Here is a 15,614-nt window from a genome sequence, read left to right as displayed (position 1 = left end):
TATAGGCGTGAGCCACCATGCCTGGCCCAGAGCTCTTTTAAAAAGCAATCTGTCCAGCCAGGTGGGCCTTGGAGCTGGAGGGTCAGGCACCAGTACAGCTGTTATTTGCTACAGACTGTAAAGAAGTGTGAATTTCAACTTGTTACTTCCCTACCACAATTCTGAATCAGAATGATCATGACTTTGCTAACAGAAGAAGGTAATATTCTCTGTACAGGGGAAAAAAACTAAGAGAATATTTTTCCAGAATGCCCACTGTGGTTATCTCTGGGAGAAAGGATTATAGGTTTCTTTAGCTCTCTCCTTTTAAAGTATTTTCCTTATTTTCAACAATGGACATCAATCGTGAAACCCCAAAAAAGCAATAAATGTTATATTTTTCAAAACTTCCACTATGCCTCAGGTGGAAGATCATAATTTTTGACATGATGGATAAAGGTCCTCACAATTTGGCCCAACCCAGTTTGCAAGCCTTGGTGTTCTTCAGATCCAATGAATTTTGCTCACCATCGCCCAGCATCCCATGACCTCTCACAACGCAGTGATGCTCGCTCTGTCTGCAGCACCATCTACCACTCTGCTCTCTACCCTATCCAGCCTTCAGGATTCCTTCTGAGAATTTTTTGTGTCCACACGCCTCCCCACCAGCCCAGGCTGAATTAGTTTCTCCATTCTTACTGTTCCTGTAGCACTGCATACAGATATGTACTCTAGCAGTTACTGACTTATACAATAAAGATTGTTACACGACTGGCTCTTCTATAAACCATCAACTTCTTGAGGACAGGGAATTGACTGAATTTAAATCACCTAAAGATACTACTGTGTGGTAGACTTGCCCTGAATTCTTGTTGAATAGAGCAGGTGTTCATGGTAGATATCCACCAGCAGATTTTAATGGTATTTCTTTATTTCTAATGGCATTTGATGCCCTGCCTGGAATACCAACACAAGAAAGAGGATTCGCAGTATCTTACCTTGGTAACTTACCTCAGGATGTTTTCCATGGACCTGTACACTCTTGCCAGCCCAGATGGCTGCTCAAATGGTTGAAAATTTGGTTGTCTTGCTGGTTTTTATCAGAGGCTGTACCTAGTATTCTCTGCCCATCGGTACTATACACTTTGTGAATCAGCAACCCCTTTCTTCACATTTCTCAGGATATCCTCACTAAGGTCTTGTATACCATCTGAAATTTCCTTGATGCCATATGTCTTCTTACAGAGAATCACCTATGTTTTGTTTGGTTTACATTGAAGACATATATCTTTGACCATGCCCTAGTTTACTCAGACTGTTCTCCTAAGAAAAAAGTTAAATTTAATTTTGGGTTCTCCTTTAGGCTCTAAGAGTCTTCTTCATACTTGAATGTATTAATTATCACTTATTGCTTCTACTTTACCATTAACACACTGGATAATGGCATTCCAACATATCCTAAGCTTTAGAGAGCCAAAGGAATCTGTTGTTATATTTCACATGTACAGTCTTTTATATAAAATATATTGCAATATGTATTATGTATTTTATGTAACATAATTGCATTTTGTGCAGATTTGAATATGTAAAATTGAAATGGTAGGATATACTAAAAGTATTAATAAAGCCTCACTCCAATTTTTAAAGTAAAGTTGACTAGAATGACATAATTTCAAAACTGGAAGGCTTAAGTCAATTGTAAACTGTGTTGAAGCTGCAGCCACATGGCAGTGCCATTTTGGCCAGTAAAATGCAAATAAATACCTGACTTCCCTTGACAATGTCCTGTGAACCACATTGCTTTTCACTGCATAGGAACTTGTACTTGTGGTTTTAGTGTCTCTTTATCTGTTATTTTAACATCTTCTCTTGTTAGAATTGAAAATATTTTTGTAGCCTTAGAATGTCACACTAAGCATTCATGAAATGGTGGTAGTACTTGTGCTGAAACTAGCACATGAAAATAAATACGCTTGGAATAGAATTTAGATACGGAGAAACATGAAGAAGGTCAAATAGCCCCCATGGTACACTGTGCTGTTAATTTAGAAATGAGTGCTCTGTTGCTACTGGAGATGATGCTTAGGAAATAAAGTGGAACATTGAAATAAAAATGCATCATGGTGATGTAGATCTGTGCTTCCTGAGAATGCATTTAATCCTGTGGAGAAATCAGTTTTGAATTTTGCATATATTGAATTATTCAAATTTCAGGAACACATCCTTTGCATAAAATGCATCCATCTGGTTCTTGGGATTTTTTTCATAATTAAAATTATGATATGCCAGTTTCAAAATCTCCTTTTAAAATACATTGGGACAAAAATTATAGATTAAAGTATGAAACATGAATGACTTTTATTAATGTAGTTCTCACCAATTACTTTAGCTTAATAACTTCAAGCCATTCTTTCCATAAATATTTTTGAAGGTTTCTAGCTCTAATACTGTATATCCAGGGTCATAGGGTCATTTAGGACAAACATTTGGTATCTCAGAATAGAATGTTAAAATTGGAAAGAACCTTAGAGATCATTTTACAAAGGAGGAAACAGATGGTTAGAGAGGGCAGCTAAGGGACTGGCTCAGGGTCACAAAACATTTCAAAGTATTTCTAATTGTATTGTCTCAATTTTTCAATATCCTTTCCTCCTTCTTTGTTTCTTCATATGTATTGACCTTTTCCCACCACGATAATAAGCTGAAGTTCAGATATATTGATGGACCCAGAGTAAGAGTGGAAGTATCTGCATTTCTTTTAAAAAAAAATTTTTTTTGAGATTTTTTTCCTGCTTTACATTTTTGGGGTCCAAAATCTTGTAATTAGATTTTTTTCATAATTTCCAAATACCAATAGTATTGTGCTACTACGCATTATACAAATATGGCCAAGCACGGTGGCGCACACTTCTAGTCCCAGTGCTTTGGGAGGGCAAGGGGGGAGGATCGCCTTAGCCCAGGAGTTCCAGAACAGCCTGGGCAACATTGCGAGACCTCGTCTCTACAAAAAATTAAAAATCAGTAAGCTGGGCGTGGTCATCCACACCTGTAGTCCTAGCTACTCGAGGAGCTGAGGCAGGAGGATCACTTGAGCACAGGAGTTCAAGGCTGCAACTATTATCACACCACTGCACTCTAGCCTAGGTGACAAAGCAAGACCCTGTCTCTTTAAAAACAAACAAGCAAACAAAAAAGTACATTATACAAATAGCACATCAAATTCTGATGAGAGTGTTCCTCATGGAGTTTTTCTTCTTTTCAAGATAACGCATATGGTAAAACATTGCGGCAACACCATGGCTGGGTAGTTCGAGGGGTTTTTGCGGTAAGTGATCCTTCTTATCTCCTATTATTAACTGTATTGGGTGTGCCAGTGGCTAGGGCTAGAAATCTCTTCTTATCCAGTTATTTATCTAGTTACGATTGTCAGAAACAAGGTAGTGTGTGTGTGTCTGTGTGCGTGTGTGTGTATGTGTGTATAGTGTTTTTGTTTGCTTTGTTTTTGAGGATAAGAACAAAATGTTATTTATTTCATTTACATTTATAGGCCTTTGGTGTGTGGAAATGTCAGCAGTAAAAAGTATCTAGAATAGCAAAGACTGTTAAAGAAATATGAATAAAAGAGTTGATGCTTTACCCTAGCCAATTCTAATTACTCTAGCCAGTTCCAATGACCTGGTGAAGATTTGCCTCATAAGTGGTTGTCTTTCTGATAAGGTAGTAAAAAGCTTAAGTATCCTAGCAGAAGTAGGTAGGAAGCAGTGACCCTAAATACTTATCATTGAAGGGAAATTATGCATTCAGGTGATGTAGTCAACCTAATAGCTCCCCCTGCTGCTCATTGTATTCATTCCTTTTAATTCTTAGGTCTTAGTTGATTTTTTTTTTCCCTAATTGAATTTTGTCTTTGAATATTAACTGTATTGGGTGTGTCAGTGGCTAGGGCTAGAAATCTCTTCTTAGCCAGTTACTTTCATCGTGAAGGTGTTTTGTATTCATATGTTTTGGCTCTGATTACCCACCACCCTCTTCTTCCCAGCATGTTTAACTAGGAAGAACACAAACCTGAGACTCCTAGTCTCCTGGGGAGGTCACTTATCCTGCTTTATAAAATAGCAGGAGTAGATGGCTCCTTTACGTCAGCAATACACTCTGTGATTCTTCCCATCCAGGTGAAGGTCAGTCTTAGTCAAATCTGGTCATGAAAAGGCAGTCTCATGCAGTTGTATGTCAGGAAACCTCATAGAAGGTACTCACATTCTTTGGAAGGTTGGGGAATAAAGTAGCCTTGTAGATGGTATCTTTTACGGATGTAAAGGATGCATCATTTGCCTAAAGAAAGAACTGTTTGGGTCATGCTTTATTAGGGAGGCCAGTAAAGTGGGAAGAATGTACAGCACAAGAAATCAGATTCTAGTGAAAATGAAATATTTTTTGAAAGCATGGAGATTAAAGCTCCATATCCCATTCACTGTTCACTGGGATAGGTGCTGGACCAAATGAAGCTACAGACTGCTCACCCTTACCTTCAATACACCTTGAATAATCATAATTGCTTCCATGTAGCTATTGGCACTTGTTGTGTACCAGGCACTTTAACAGGTACTTTCATATTCTTTATCTTCATTAATTCTCAGGATTAACTCCCACTATTTTATACTTTCAGAACAATTAATTCCAGTCCCCACGTACTAGAGTGAGGCTATGTCAGAGCCTAGGTCTAAACTCAGATCTGTTATCTCCAAGGTGCTAGTGCTCACCTCCATTAGAGCTCTCTGCAGTGAAGACAGTCACTGAGAGGCCTCTACTGAGTTCTTAGGCAATGGATGCTCACTGTGTACATTGATCTCCCTGAGTGAATATTGTGATTGCTAGCTTGTGCCTGACACCTGAGTTGCCCCAAAACAAGTGTGGGGGGAAGGGTTCAGTATAGAAGGCAAAATTTAATCCTGAAATATTGAAGATCCCAGAGATATTGTCAATAAGAATGCAGCTATAGTAGAAAACTTATCAGCATAAATCTTTTTTTCCTTTATCCTATACTTTAATGGATGCAAAGCATAAGTCTTTAAGAGGACTTTATAACTTTATTATGCTAATTTAGACTCATAAAAAATTTTAGAAATCATGGTAGAAAGGGAAGAAATTAAAACTGTCCATATTTTCCTTTTTTAACATTTTTGTGTTTTACCGTCTTAGCTTCTTAATTTACATATTCTTTTAAATATTGACCTATTTTATATACTTAAATATAATATAGATGTTTATATATACATGCATATCGTATATGTGTATAATTATCTTTATTTTGTATACTTACTCTGTATGTGTATATACATTTTTTCTACCTTTAGCTTGTATAATTTTATATCCCCCCAACTGAATAGAATCTATCATTATCATTTTTAAATGCCATAAAAGAGTCTTTGAAAAAAACACTATTTTTAGTGACTGTATAATATTTTCCCTAGTATGGAGATATCATAATTTATTTGCTCAGTCCTCTGTGTGAGAGACTTAAGCTGCTTCTAAGTTTAGAATAAAACAGGTTGGAAATAAAACAGCATCTGTTTATATGCATTTTTGAATAAAATTCTTATTTCCTCAAAATAAATTCCTAGAAGTAGAACTGCTGTGTCGAATACTAAGAACTACAACCACAGTTTACAGTTTTGAGCACTTAACATGCACTAGATGTTGTTTTAAGTGCTTGACATACATAAATTTCTAAGTCTCATAACCCTGAGATACATTCCATTATTTTCCCTGCTTGTAGACAGAGAAACCTGAGACACAAAGTGATGAGGTAATATACCCAAGGTTGTAGAGTAAAAACATCTTGAAGGCTTTAAATATTATTGCCAATAAAGGTGCCGGTTTTTAAGAAAATAGATTATGTGATGCATTTGGCAACAGCCTTATCAGTAGAGGAGTCTGTAGCTAGATTGGCCCTTTCACCCTCTCTATTACTCTCCAAGTCATGCCTACTCCGGAAGGTTTATAAGTTTTCTAACATGGTAACTTGCAGAGCCAAATTCATGTTAACTAATCTCAGTTGCTGCAGGAAACATTGTTTACATCCAAGGAATTTGACTTATCAGCCAAATAGTGACTTTTTAATCTTTGAATTATCTACTGAGCTGATATCCATTTCAGGCAAGGTGGCTGCCTCCATCTTGGTCACTAACTAGCCTTCATTTGACCTTTTTGGTTTCATCTTCAATCAGACTGGACAGTTGAACTCTATTACTGGTTCTCCCCTTTTTTTTCTAGAGTGCTGATGGCTGAGTGTAGAATTCTAGGTTAATAAACATTTTCCCTTCAAATTTTGAAGACATTCTTCTATAGTCCTCCGGCTTCCACTATTACTATTGTAAAATCCTATTCTGTTATATATAATCTGTTCCTTGTCCCTTTCGAGATGTTTTAGATTGTTTACTTTATCCCCACATTCTGAAATTTCATGATGCTCCCTTTTGGTCTTTATCACTCATTATGCTGAGCACTTGGTTAGGTCTTTAAATCTGAAGACTCCTATCCTCCAGTTCTGGGAGGTTTTCTTTTGTTATGTTTTTGGATAACTGCCTTCTCTTCATTTTCAGTTTTCCTACTCCCTTGTACTTTTACCATTATCTAAGTATTTATCATGTGCCAGTCAGTGGGCTAAATACTTCCTACAGATCCCATTAATCCTTAAAATAAGGAAAGTGATATTAGTCGTCTTCTGTAAATAAGGAAACTGAGATTCTAGGAAGTTAAGCACTTTGCATAAATTCCTCAAACTAGTATGTGAAAGATCTGAGATTCAAGTCCAGGTCTGCTTCATCTAAGTCTGTGCTTTTTAGCCACTGCATGACAATGCCAGTCACTCTCTTACTGCAAAAATGGGGAGGGCTGATTCTCAAAGACTTTCAAAGTATAAGGAAGATCAGGAAAGCAACTGTGGAATGATAATTCAAGATTCTCCAAAAAGCCTCTGCTGAGATCTAGTGAACACCAGAAGACAGATTTTAGCAAGCTTACGGAATATTGGCCCGCAAAGGAAGAGAAGGATAAGATGCCTAGGAAATCTGTTAGGGAAGTGGCATAGTATGGTGGTGTGATTGAAAAACACAGAGATGATCCAAGTTCAGAGCCTAGCCCTGGCACTCATTAGCTGTATGACGTTTACATATAAAATAGAGATATAAACTGTACGGGGTTCTTATAAAGATCAACTAGAATAAACTATGTTAAAGCATCAGCGCACAAGCAAACAACAAATGTTAGCTCCCTTCCTTTCTAGAAAGCATTCAAGAGCACAAAGGAAATATTGTTATATGGGGGAAAAATAGAAGATATGCAAAGAAATATATAGAGATGAGATACGAGAATGAGATGCCCTGGAAGACAGGCCATGTGGGAATAAAGACCATGATGGCAATATGCATATAGATTCTGAAGATCTGAGGGGAATAGTCTGGATCACACTGTGGATCAGAAGGGAGCTTTTCTCAGACTCTCTCTCAGCATTCCCTGATGTGATAGCATTATTTATCCTTAAGGTGGCCCAAGTACACACTTGTTTCTTCTAGCCTTAAAGTTATTTGAATTGGTCCTTGAAACATAATTTTAGAGAAGCCACAAATTAGAAGGGTAGTCATATTTCTTTACTCTTGCTCTTCTCAGCTGTTTGTATGTGTGAAAGTATGTGTGTGCATGTGCACATGCATAAAAATAAGTGTGTGAGAGACAGACTTGATGCAGATTCTCATGGGTTATTCTTTTGCAGTTAGCTTTAAGGGCAGCTCCATCCTATGAAGATTTTGTGGCCGCGTTAACTATAAAGGAAGGTGACCACCAGAAAGAAGCTTTCAGTATTGGAATGCAGAGGGACCTCAGCCTTTACCTCCCTGCCATGGAGAAGCAGCTGGCCATACTGGACACTTTATACGAGGTCCACGGGCTGGAATCCGATGAGGTGGTATGATGGCTGCTGGGCAGCACCTCCTAACTTCAGGGATTAAAGTGCTAAAGTGTTTTGTTGCCCTACTTAATTTCCAGCAACAGCCTCAACCCTCTCCAACCCCTTCACTTTGGGGGATGGACAGGAGGCGGCAAAACCCAGTGCTTTTATAATTTTTAAAATGCGTATGTGTTTTGTTTAAAGATCAAGGTGCTATATATTTCAGTTCAGCAGGCCTACTGGAAACCAAATGATAAGCTGCTGTAGACTTGAACAGCAAGTTATAAGAGCAGATTTAACAAACAAATTTGCTGTTATTGTGTATTGTATTGTTTTTATATTTTAGTTCCAATGGGCCACCCAAACCCAAGCTGAAAATCAACAAAACCCATATTAATCCATAATTCATAGTCAGTATTCCAGCCAACTTAGACTAGACATTTGGAGGTAGTATAAGCTGCTTTGTTGAAGCTGTGTAGAGTTTGCTGTTCCTAGATGTTCTTCAGTGGACCCTCTTCATTGCAACTCTGTCAGTGATAAGGGCCTGTGTAGTAAGGATGTTCAGGGCATTCACGTGACAATGCAATTGTGGGAGGCAAAGAAGATGTGGACAGGAGTCCCATCCTTGCTGACAGGCATGAGACCGTTGCTCTGAGAAGATTAATGGTGTGCCCTAACCCCAAGTTGGAGGGGAGAATATGAGAGAGGCGGGACAGGTCATTTGAGATGACACCTCCCAACTGCCTGCCATTTACCAGCATGTTCCCCATGCATTATCTCAATTGGACATCACAAGGAATGATACTCAAAGGGATTATTACCCCACTTCAAAAGCAAGGTTTAGAAGTTGGGGGATCTGTTCACAGTCACATAGTTTCTAAGCAGAGGAGCCAGTTAATTTCCAACTGTGACCTGGACTGCCTCTGCACCATAGTCATATGGAGTGCTTGTTCAAACAGCAGATTCCCAGGCCTTATTTTGACCTAAAGAACCAGAGTCTAGGTGGTGGGACATAGGAATCTGCATTTCGATAAACTTCACATGCGATTCTTCTGCACACAGTATTGAAAAGCAACTAGATTAAATTCTAGTTTACAAAATTACCAGTTTTCTTCAAGAACTAAATGATATGTCCTTTTTTTTCAAAAAGGAATAGGCCGCCATTTAAATAAAATAGCTAAATGGAGAGTGAGAAGTGGAGCAAGTTTACTCAGCAGCATTCTTAATTGAGCCAGCATTGACACCCAGCCAGTAGGCCTTTGCATTGCATTCAGGGGCCATGGCTCTGAACCTGCTTACCAATTAATCTCAGTTTAATCAGCAAAAATGCAGAGCAAGCAAAATGTAGCTGTTTATCAATCTCAGAAGCTTTGGGACAGCGTCAGAGTTGAAAGGTGAGACTTAAGAAAACAGTTTCTTAAACTTCTTAAAACTTAAGAAACATTATTTCATAAAACAATGTTGAGTGGGCATTCTTCTGCACAGTGTGATGCTCCAACCCTGGCCCTAGTCTCAGTAGATCATGCTGCCTTGAGTGTGCATTGGAAAGAAGCCATGGGTACCTTCCCCATTAGAGGCTACTTCCTTCTAGTAACAGGAAGGGAAGTTCCAGCATAAGGTAGTTATCCAGGGTCAAAGGTCCTTTGAGGGGCTTGGTTGAGTTGAGCATCATCTCTAGATGATGCTGTTCCTGCTGCAGATCTCTAGGATGGAGGGAATTCTCTCTTTAGTCAGAGAAGTTTATGTAGGGAGGGGTACTGGTTTTGCCTTTGTGTGTTTTTAAACAAATGAACATTTATTTAGCTCAGATTAATTAGGTATTTTGCCCACATAAAGACTTCTGGAAAATACTTAAACTTCAAAAATCAGTATCACATGTTTTAAGGCTAGGGCGAAAGGGGGGGTATTAAAATGATGTTGATTATTTTGTATTTTGCCAAGGGGTGTGTGTGTGTTATTTCCCTCCCACTCTCATGAGCAGTGAGTATAGATCTCCTTCTCTGATTAGTAAGAATATGATGGCAGGACTTGGGGATAGTCCCTGCCCTTGACATAGCCCCCTAAAACGGAAAAAGAAAAAGCAGCCAGTTTTTGCTTATAGTTGGAATGAAGATGTTTTAGGTATTGTACCATTTAGAGGGGATGATACCAGGTGGTTGGTAGAATTGTGCAGCGTGATCATTCTAAACAGCTGCTGGTGCTCCCTGCCACCTGAGGTGAACTCTGTGGTCTCTTGGAGAGGTAGCAGTCTGAAAATACCTCAGGTTTGCCACCCCAGCTCTGAATACACACAAAAGGAAAGCTGCTCAGCATGGCCATTTTGCATTTGTATAGGTAGTGCCTAGATGTACACAACTCAATTTGCTGAGAATGAGGGGCTTAATATTATCTGAGATCATTGAGAAACCAGATCAGACAGAATAGCTTGAATAAGTTGCATTTTCCAATTACCCTTTTTCCACATCTGTAGAAAGAGGGTAATATTTTTAATAGGTATTTTCCCCACTGGAGCATATTAAGTTTGCCTAAGATGTATAAAAGTTTAAGATGTATAAAAGTTTGCTTAAGGAACTGAGGATCCTTAAATAAAAATATTAGAAATTGAACCTAATACTAAACAGTAAATTCAGCTTAACCTGAATCCGGGCATAGTCAGAGGTTCCTCCTACATCTACAGTATTTGCTCTCTGTTGTAGTTAAAGTCATAATTTGTGCTGATGTGTAGTCACTTTGCAAGAAAGGGGCAATGAGAAAAGATATTTAAAGCTTTCTCTCCATTGCCCTCCAAGACTTCTGGGACACCTAAGTTTACTTTCACCATTGCTGTGAGAGGAGGTGAGAAAACTCTAGTATTTTGTTGGCAGAGTAATCACCTTGTTGTCATTGCTCAAAGCATTTTTAGGATTATTTTTCTAGCATAACCTTTAGAGAGAACTGGAAGAAAAAGGAAATTGGTCTGTTAGGTATTATAGACACAAATAAGTAACATTAGGCTAACCCCTTATGAGACAATTCCACACAATTTCATTGTGCCTGTACTTCTCCCTATGGTAAAAGCCAGTGTTTACACTTTGTAGGTATCAGGGTGTATTTGCTGAATTAAACAAAATATTTTCAATGATGGCAAGTCTCTTGACTTTTGAAAGCAAGCTAGATTCCTTATAGCTAATGCTGGTGAGAAATGTTAAATTGGAGAGATCCCTTTTGGGAGTGAAACCAAATTGTAACTATGAGGAGAAGATGATCTTCTCATTGGCTCTTGATGTAGCTCTGAAGGGAGTTCCAGAAGAGGAGCTCTCACAGAATGTTGGGCCTGTGGGCCCAAGACATTGACTTTGAAGGGTAGTTCTCATTAGGATATATAAGTAGTGGCTTCAGGCACCTTCTTACCATTATTTGCATGTCATTCTGATTATTAAACTTCCCCCAATGTCATATTCCATGATGAGGGATTTCTGAACTTCATAGTCCAGCCTTGTTGCTTTTCTCTCTTCTTTGCTACTGAAAATTGCCAGCAGTACTGCCATCAGCACGCCAAATCTGCCCCCACTTATGTTTGTTCTGCCCCATTTCTCAGGAGCAGCTTCTAGCACATATGTAGAGCATCTGGCACCAACTTAGCCCAGGGCTGGGTGCCTGATCAGAGGGGATTCTGTTTCCCCACCTCCAGACTGCAAGAGCTTCTTAAGAAGGAGCCCATATTCCCATTTGTAGCTGGAAAGCCGGTGAATGACATGACATGGGGCACCTAGGAAAGATGATTATTAGAGGGGTGCAGCTGGAAAATTTGCACTCTTCTCCTTTTGGTTATTACTTTCCATGTATATTAACAAAAAGTTGATGCTTTTAACTTTATATTTTCAGAAAAGTGTTTTTAATTAAAAATATGTGATAGGGACCAAATAAGTAAAGTACATTTTTCTCCACTAAATTTGAAGTGAGGGAAAGAGGAGCTGAAGTAAGAGTTTTTTTTTTTAAGGAAACCTGATCTGATTGTGAAAATCATACATATGGAGAAATATCAGATAAGGCAGTAGAGTCAGAGGGTCATGAGCAATAGACGATGATGTGAGGCATTTGGGGAACTTTCTGGAGGAAAATTAAGTTTTTTCCTAGCAAACTACCATGTCCTATGAGAACTTGGTTATATAATGGTGCATTTCTGAATCACTGATTAAAACCAGTTGCTTCTGATTTTAGTCACAGGTTTTACAACTATTCAGCTCTCCCTCATGTTTCATTTCTTTTTTTAAGCTAATCTATCAACCTTTTTTAAATTTTAAAATTTTTAGATGTAGAATTTATAAGTAAAATATATTTTCAGCCATTGTTCTGTTAGCTGAGCTAATGTGTTTGGTCTTTGAGGGCCTGACTTCAGATACTCTGTGATCTTGTAAGGTCTCCACACAAACTTCATTATGTATGGTAAATTTGTATTCCTATGAATTGTATATAGAATGCTTTCGTTAGAAGTACATTCTACTTCTGTACGTCCCTTTGTAATCTGCAGTTGCTTACTCAGGGGTTTCATAGTCATTTCATAAAAAACAATTCACTAGCTGTCTAATGGTATTTTAAGACTGTTTATCTGTATTACAAGGTCATTAGGAGTTCTTTCAACAATTCCATAAATATACTGTTTACTAGACCTTCCCTGTAAATGTTCCCAATTCCCATCCTGTCTCAGACAGTCAATAGTCCTGTGTACAGTGACCATTTGCATGATTTCTCATTGCACTGCTGCATTCAGGCACTCCAGGGCATGATTAAACAGTCATTAACAGTGCCTCTCTGGTACAGTTGATGCATGCATTGATCTTTCTCCTCTGCTGTTTTTATATAGCCTTTAATTAAAAGGAAAAAAATACCACTACTCTGCAATGCAAAAGTCTTCAAAATTCTTTGTTTCCCGTATTAATCACTTCTGTTCCAGAGTGAACAAATGTTTTCAGCTAAGCTATGTGAGAATGTAAGAATAACATCCTGCTTGTTCTAAATATTTCATATATTTAAAGTGTGGTCAGTATTTCCTCCCTGTACCTTACAAACAGAAACCACCCTGGGATGGTGGATACCCCTTACAAAGTCGATCTTACCCACACAGACTCCTGTGTATACATGTCTGTTTATAGGTGTATATGGAGTCAGTGTTGATAGGAAGGATGCTCTAGAAGTACTTCTGTTGTTTCCTAGAAGGCTATGAGCCAGTTCCACGGCATGTTTAATGTATAATTCCCATGTATCATGAGAATTTCACTAGAATGTCATTAAACAGCCCAACTACCTCATGTGAAATTGGCTGTGGACAATCTGTCAGATGAGAAATGTGGTCAGATAAATTTAATCTGGTTAATAGATTTAACAAATTGATGTCTACATAAAGAAGAAACATGATAGACCAGATGCCAAAGGCTAAAATGTACATAGATTTCCTTGGATTAATTTTTTAAGTCACTGTTTAATTCCGTGCCTAGTATTCTTATGAATGTTTGTGGTTTCATAGATTTATGCACTTTGAATATCTGTCACGTGCAGTATTAACGTTACCTGTTCTTGTCTCTCAGCATTTTGAATGAGCATTATAATCAGAGTAGAAAGCAAGTTAAACTATAAAAGTGTCAAGTGGCTTGTTAACTTCTTAATTTAATGGGCCTTTACTTAGAATATAATATGTTGGAGCCTCTTGGGACCAACCGATGAGCGACAGTTTCATGTTTAGATTTGTATTGTTTCTCTGTCCAAGTCCTTATTCTGTATCTGGCGGGGAGGGGGGAAAGGGGAGGGTTTTACTTTTTTTGCAAAAATGTTTGAAAATATCTGTCAGATTTTATATTCGTTGGTTATAATAAACTTATTTTTTAAGTATTAAGTTCTGAAAGATTTTTGTGTGGTTTTCTGCCTAATTGAATATGTCAATAAGAAGTCTCATTTATGCAACACACATGACTTGCTGGGCATCAACCTAAGCCCTTTACAAATATAAGCACATATCATCCTCCTAATAACTCCATAGGGCAGGTACTGTTGTTATCCTCAGGTTACAGCTGGGAAAACTGAGGCATATATTGGGGAAGCCCCTTGCCTAAGATCCCACAGCTAGGAGGAATAAGCCAGGCTACAAACCCAGGCAACCAAACTCCAACATGATTTTTTTTTTTTTTTTTTTTTTTGAGACAGTCTTGCTCTGTTGCCCAGGCTAGAGTGCAATGGCACAATCTCAGCTCACTGCAATCTCCACTTCCTGGGTTCAAGGGATTCTCATGCCTCAGCCTCCTGAGTAGCTGGGATTACAGGCGTGCGCTACCATGTCTGACTTGTAATTTTAGTAGAGATGGAGTTTCACCATGTTGCCCAGGCTGGTCTCGAACTTCTGGCCCCAAGTGATCCACCCACCTCGGCCTCTCAAAGTGTTGGGATTACAACTTGAGCCACTGTGCCCAGCCCCAAGCTCCAAAATTTTTATGAAACTGCTTAAAACCTAAACAAAAGATGATTTTGAAGCATCAGAGGGCCTCTGGAATGGCCTTGCCCTGGGTGTTTTAAGCATTCAAGAAAGACTTGCTCCTTTCAGAGGTAGCTATGTTCTTTGGCTTGGTTTAATTCTGTTTTCAGAGACACTAGATGCAGCACAATTAGTAGATTAATTTGCTAAGCATAATGTTTCAGTGGCTGTGTGCTTAATTAGATGACATCAGTAGCAGACACTTTTTTGCCTAAATCACTTGATGCCAAAGTAGTGTTTAACCTGTCAGGTTTCGCCTCTCATACACTTGTTTGTGCATATTAGGATACCTACAGATATGTATGACTGGCATTGGAGAGCTGTCCTGTCCACTCGCTTCTCAGGGAATCTTCCCACTATTGCCCACTTGAGCCCTCTCCAGCTGCCTCTTTAAACACAATAGCAGAGTCCATTAGAATTAAGAGTGGGAGGGATTGAAAGAAGAGAGACACAGGAGTGTTGAGTGGTAGGTGCTTGAGCAAAAGGGTCAAGTAGAGTTGGGACTGGGGTGGCTATGTTGCACCATGTGCAAGAGAAGGAAGAAGAAAAAGCTGGTGTAGAGGAAGGATGGTATAGGCACACTGAGAAGCACTGATGCAAAATCATGTAGTAGCCAGGGACACCAGCAAAGTTTCCTTGAAGGCTGGCTTCCCTTTCCTAATTCCAGCTGTCTAGAGGCCCTTGTTCCTTGCCCTAAAGTTCCTCTTCTTGAGAAACCTGTACCTTTACAATACACTGCCTTGACCTTTTTACTTGCACGAATTTTAATAGGCCACTATCCCTTGAGACAATCACTATGACGAGCTCCTCTATCATTGTTTCACACTGAATATAGGCAAATCTTAAAGCAAAATCCAAATGAGATATGTTGAAACACCACTGTCTTCCTCACTGTGTAAGAAAGGAAGTGCCTTTCAGACCAGTCTGTATGGGCTTATTCTAAGTTATGAGCAGTACCCCACTGAACCCCAGGATCTTTCTCATAATGGCTTCTTATAAATCTGAAACATTAGTACCGCTGGAGAGGCTGTGTAAGGACCAGCTATCTACCTCTGGCCTCTCTGTGCCTAGGTGAAGGAGTGTGCTCAGATGGGAGGTATATGAAGGGAGTTCATTTCTGTTCTTCAGCTGTATCCTTTGGGGCGGTTGGACTGCTGTCTAGAGGATGAACAGAGCTGGTTTCAGAAA

General features: G+C 38.9%; 1 protein-coding gene across 5 annotated transcripts in view; it reads left to right on the top strand.

Annotated features, from left to right (window-relative positions):
* PLEKHA8 (pleckstrin homology domain containing A8) overlaps positions 1-15,614 on the top strand; it is an 87,956-nt gene that overhangs the window by 50,351 nt on the left and 21,991 nt on the right. The window contains exons 13-14 of one of the 5 annotated variants that reach the window (XM_025379852.1): positions 3,243-3,304; positions 7,751-13,798. The exons of 3 other annotated variants lie outside the window; for them this stretch is intronic. In XM_025379852.1, coding sequence (XP_025235637.1) covers positions 3,243-3,304; positions 7,751-7,948 — 260 coding nt within the window. In that variant the 3' untranslated portion in view covers positions 7,949-13,798. Of the gene's footprint in view, positions 1-3,242; positions 3,305-7,750; positions 13,799-15,614 lie in introns of those variants that run through there. One more of the 5 variants, XM_025379853.1, reaches the window with a different exon arrangement.

Source organism: Theropithecus gelada, chromosome 3 (genome assembly GCF_003255815.1).
Source record: "Theropithecus gelada isolate Dixy chromosome 3, Tgel_1.0, whole genome shotgun sequence".
NCBI lineage: Eukaryota > Metazoa > Chordata > Mammalia > Primates > Cercopithecidae > Theropithecus > Theropithecus gelada.
Note: the sequence above shows the minus strand (reverse complement) of the source record. Positions and strands in the feature narration are given on the sequence as shown.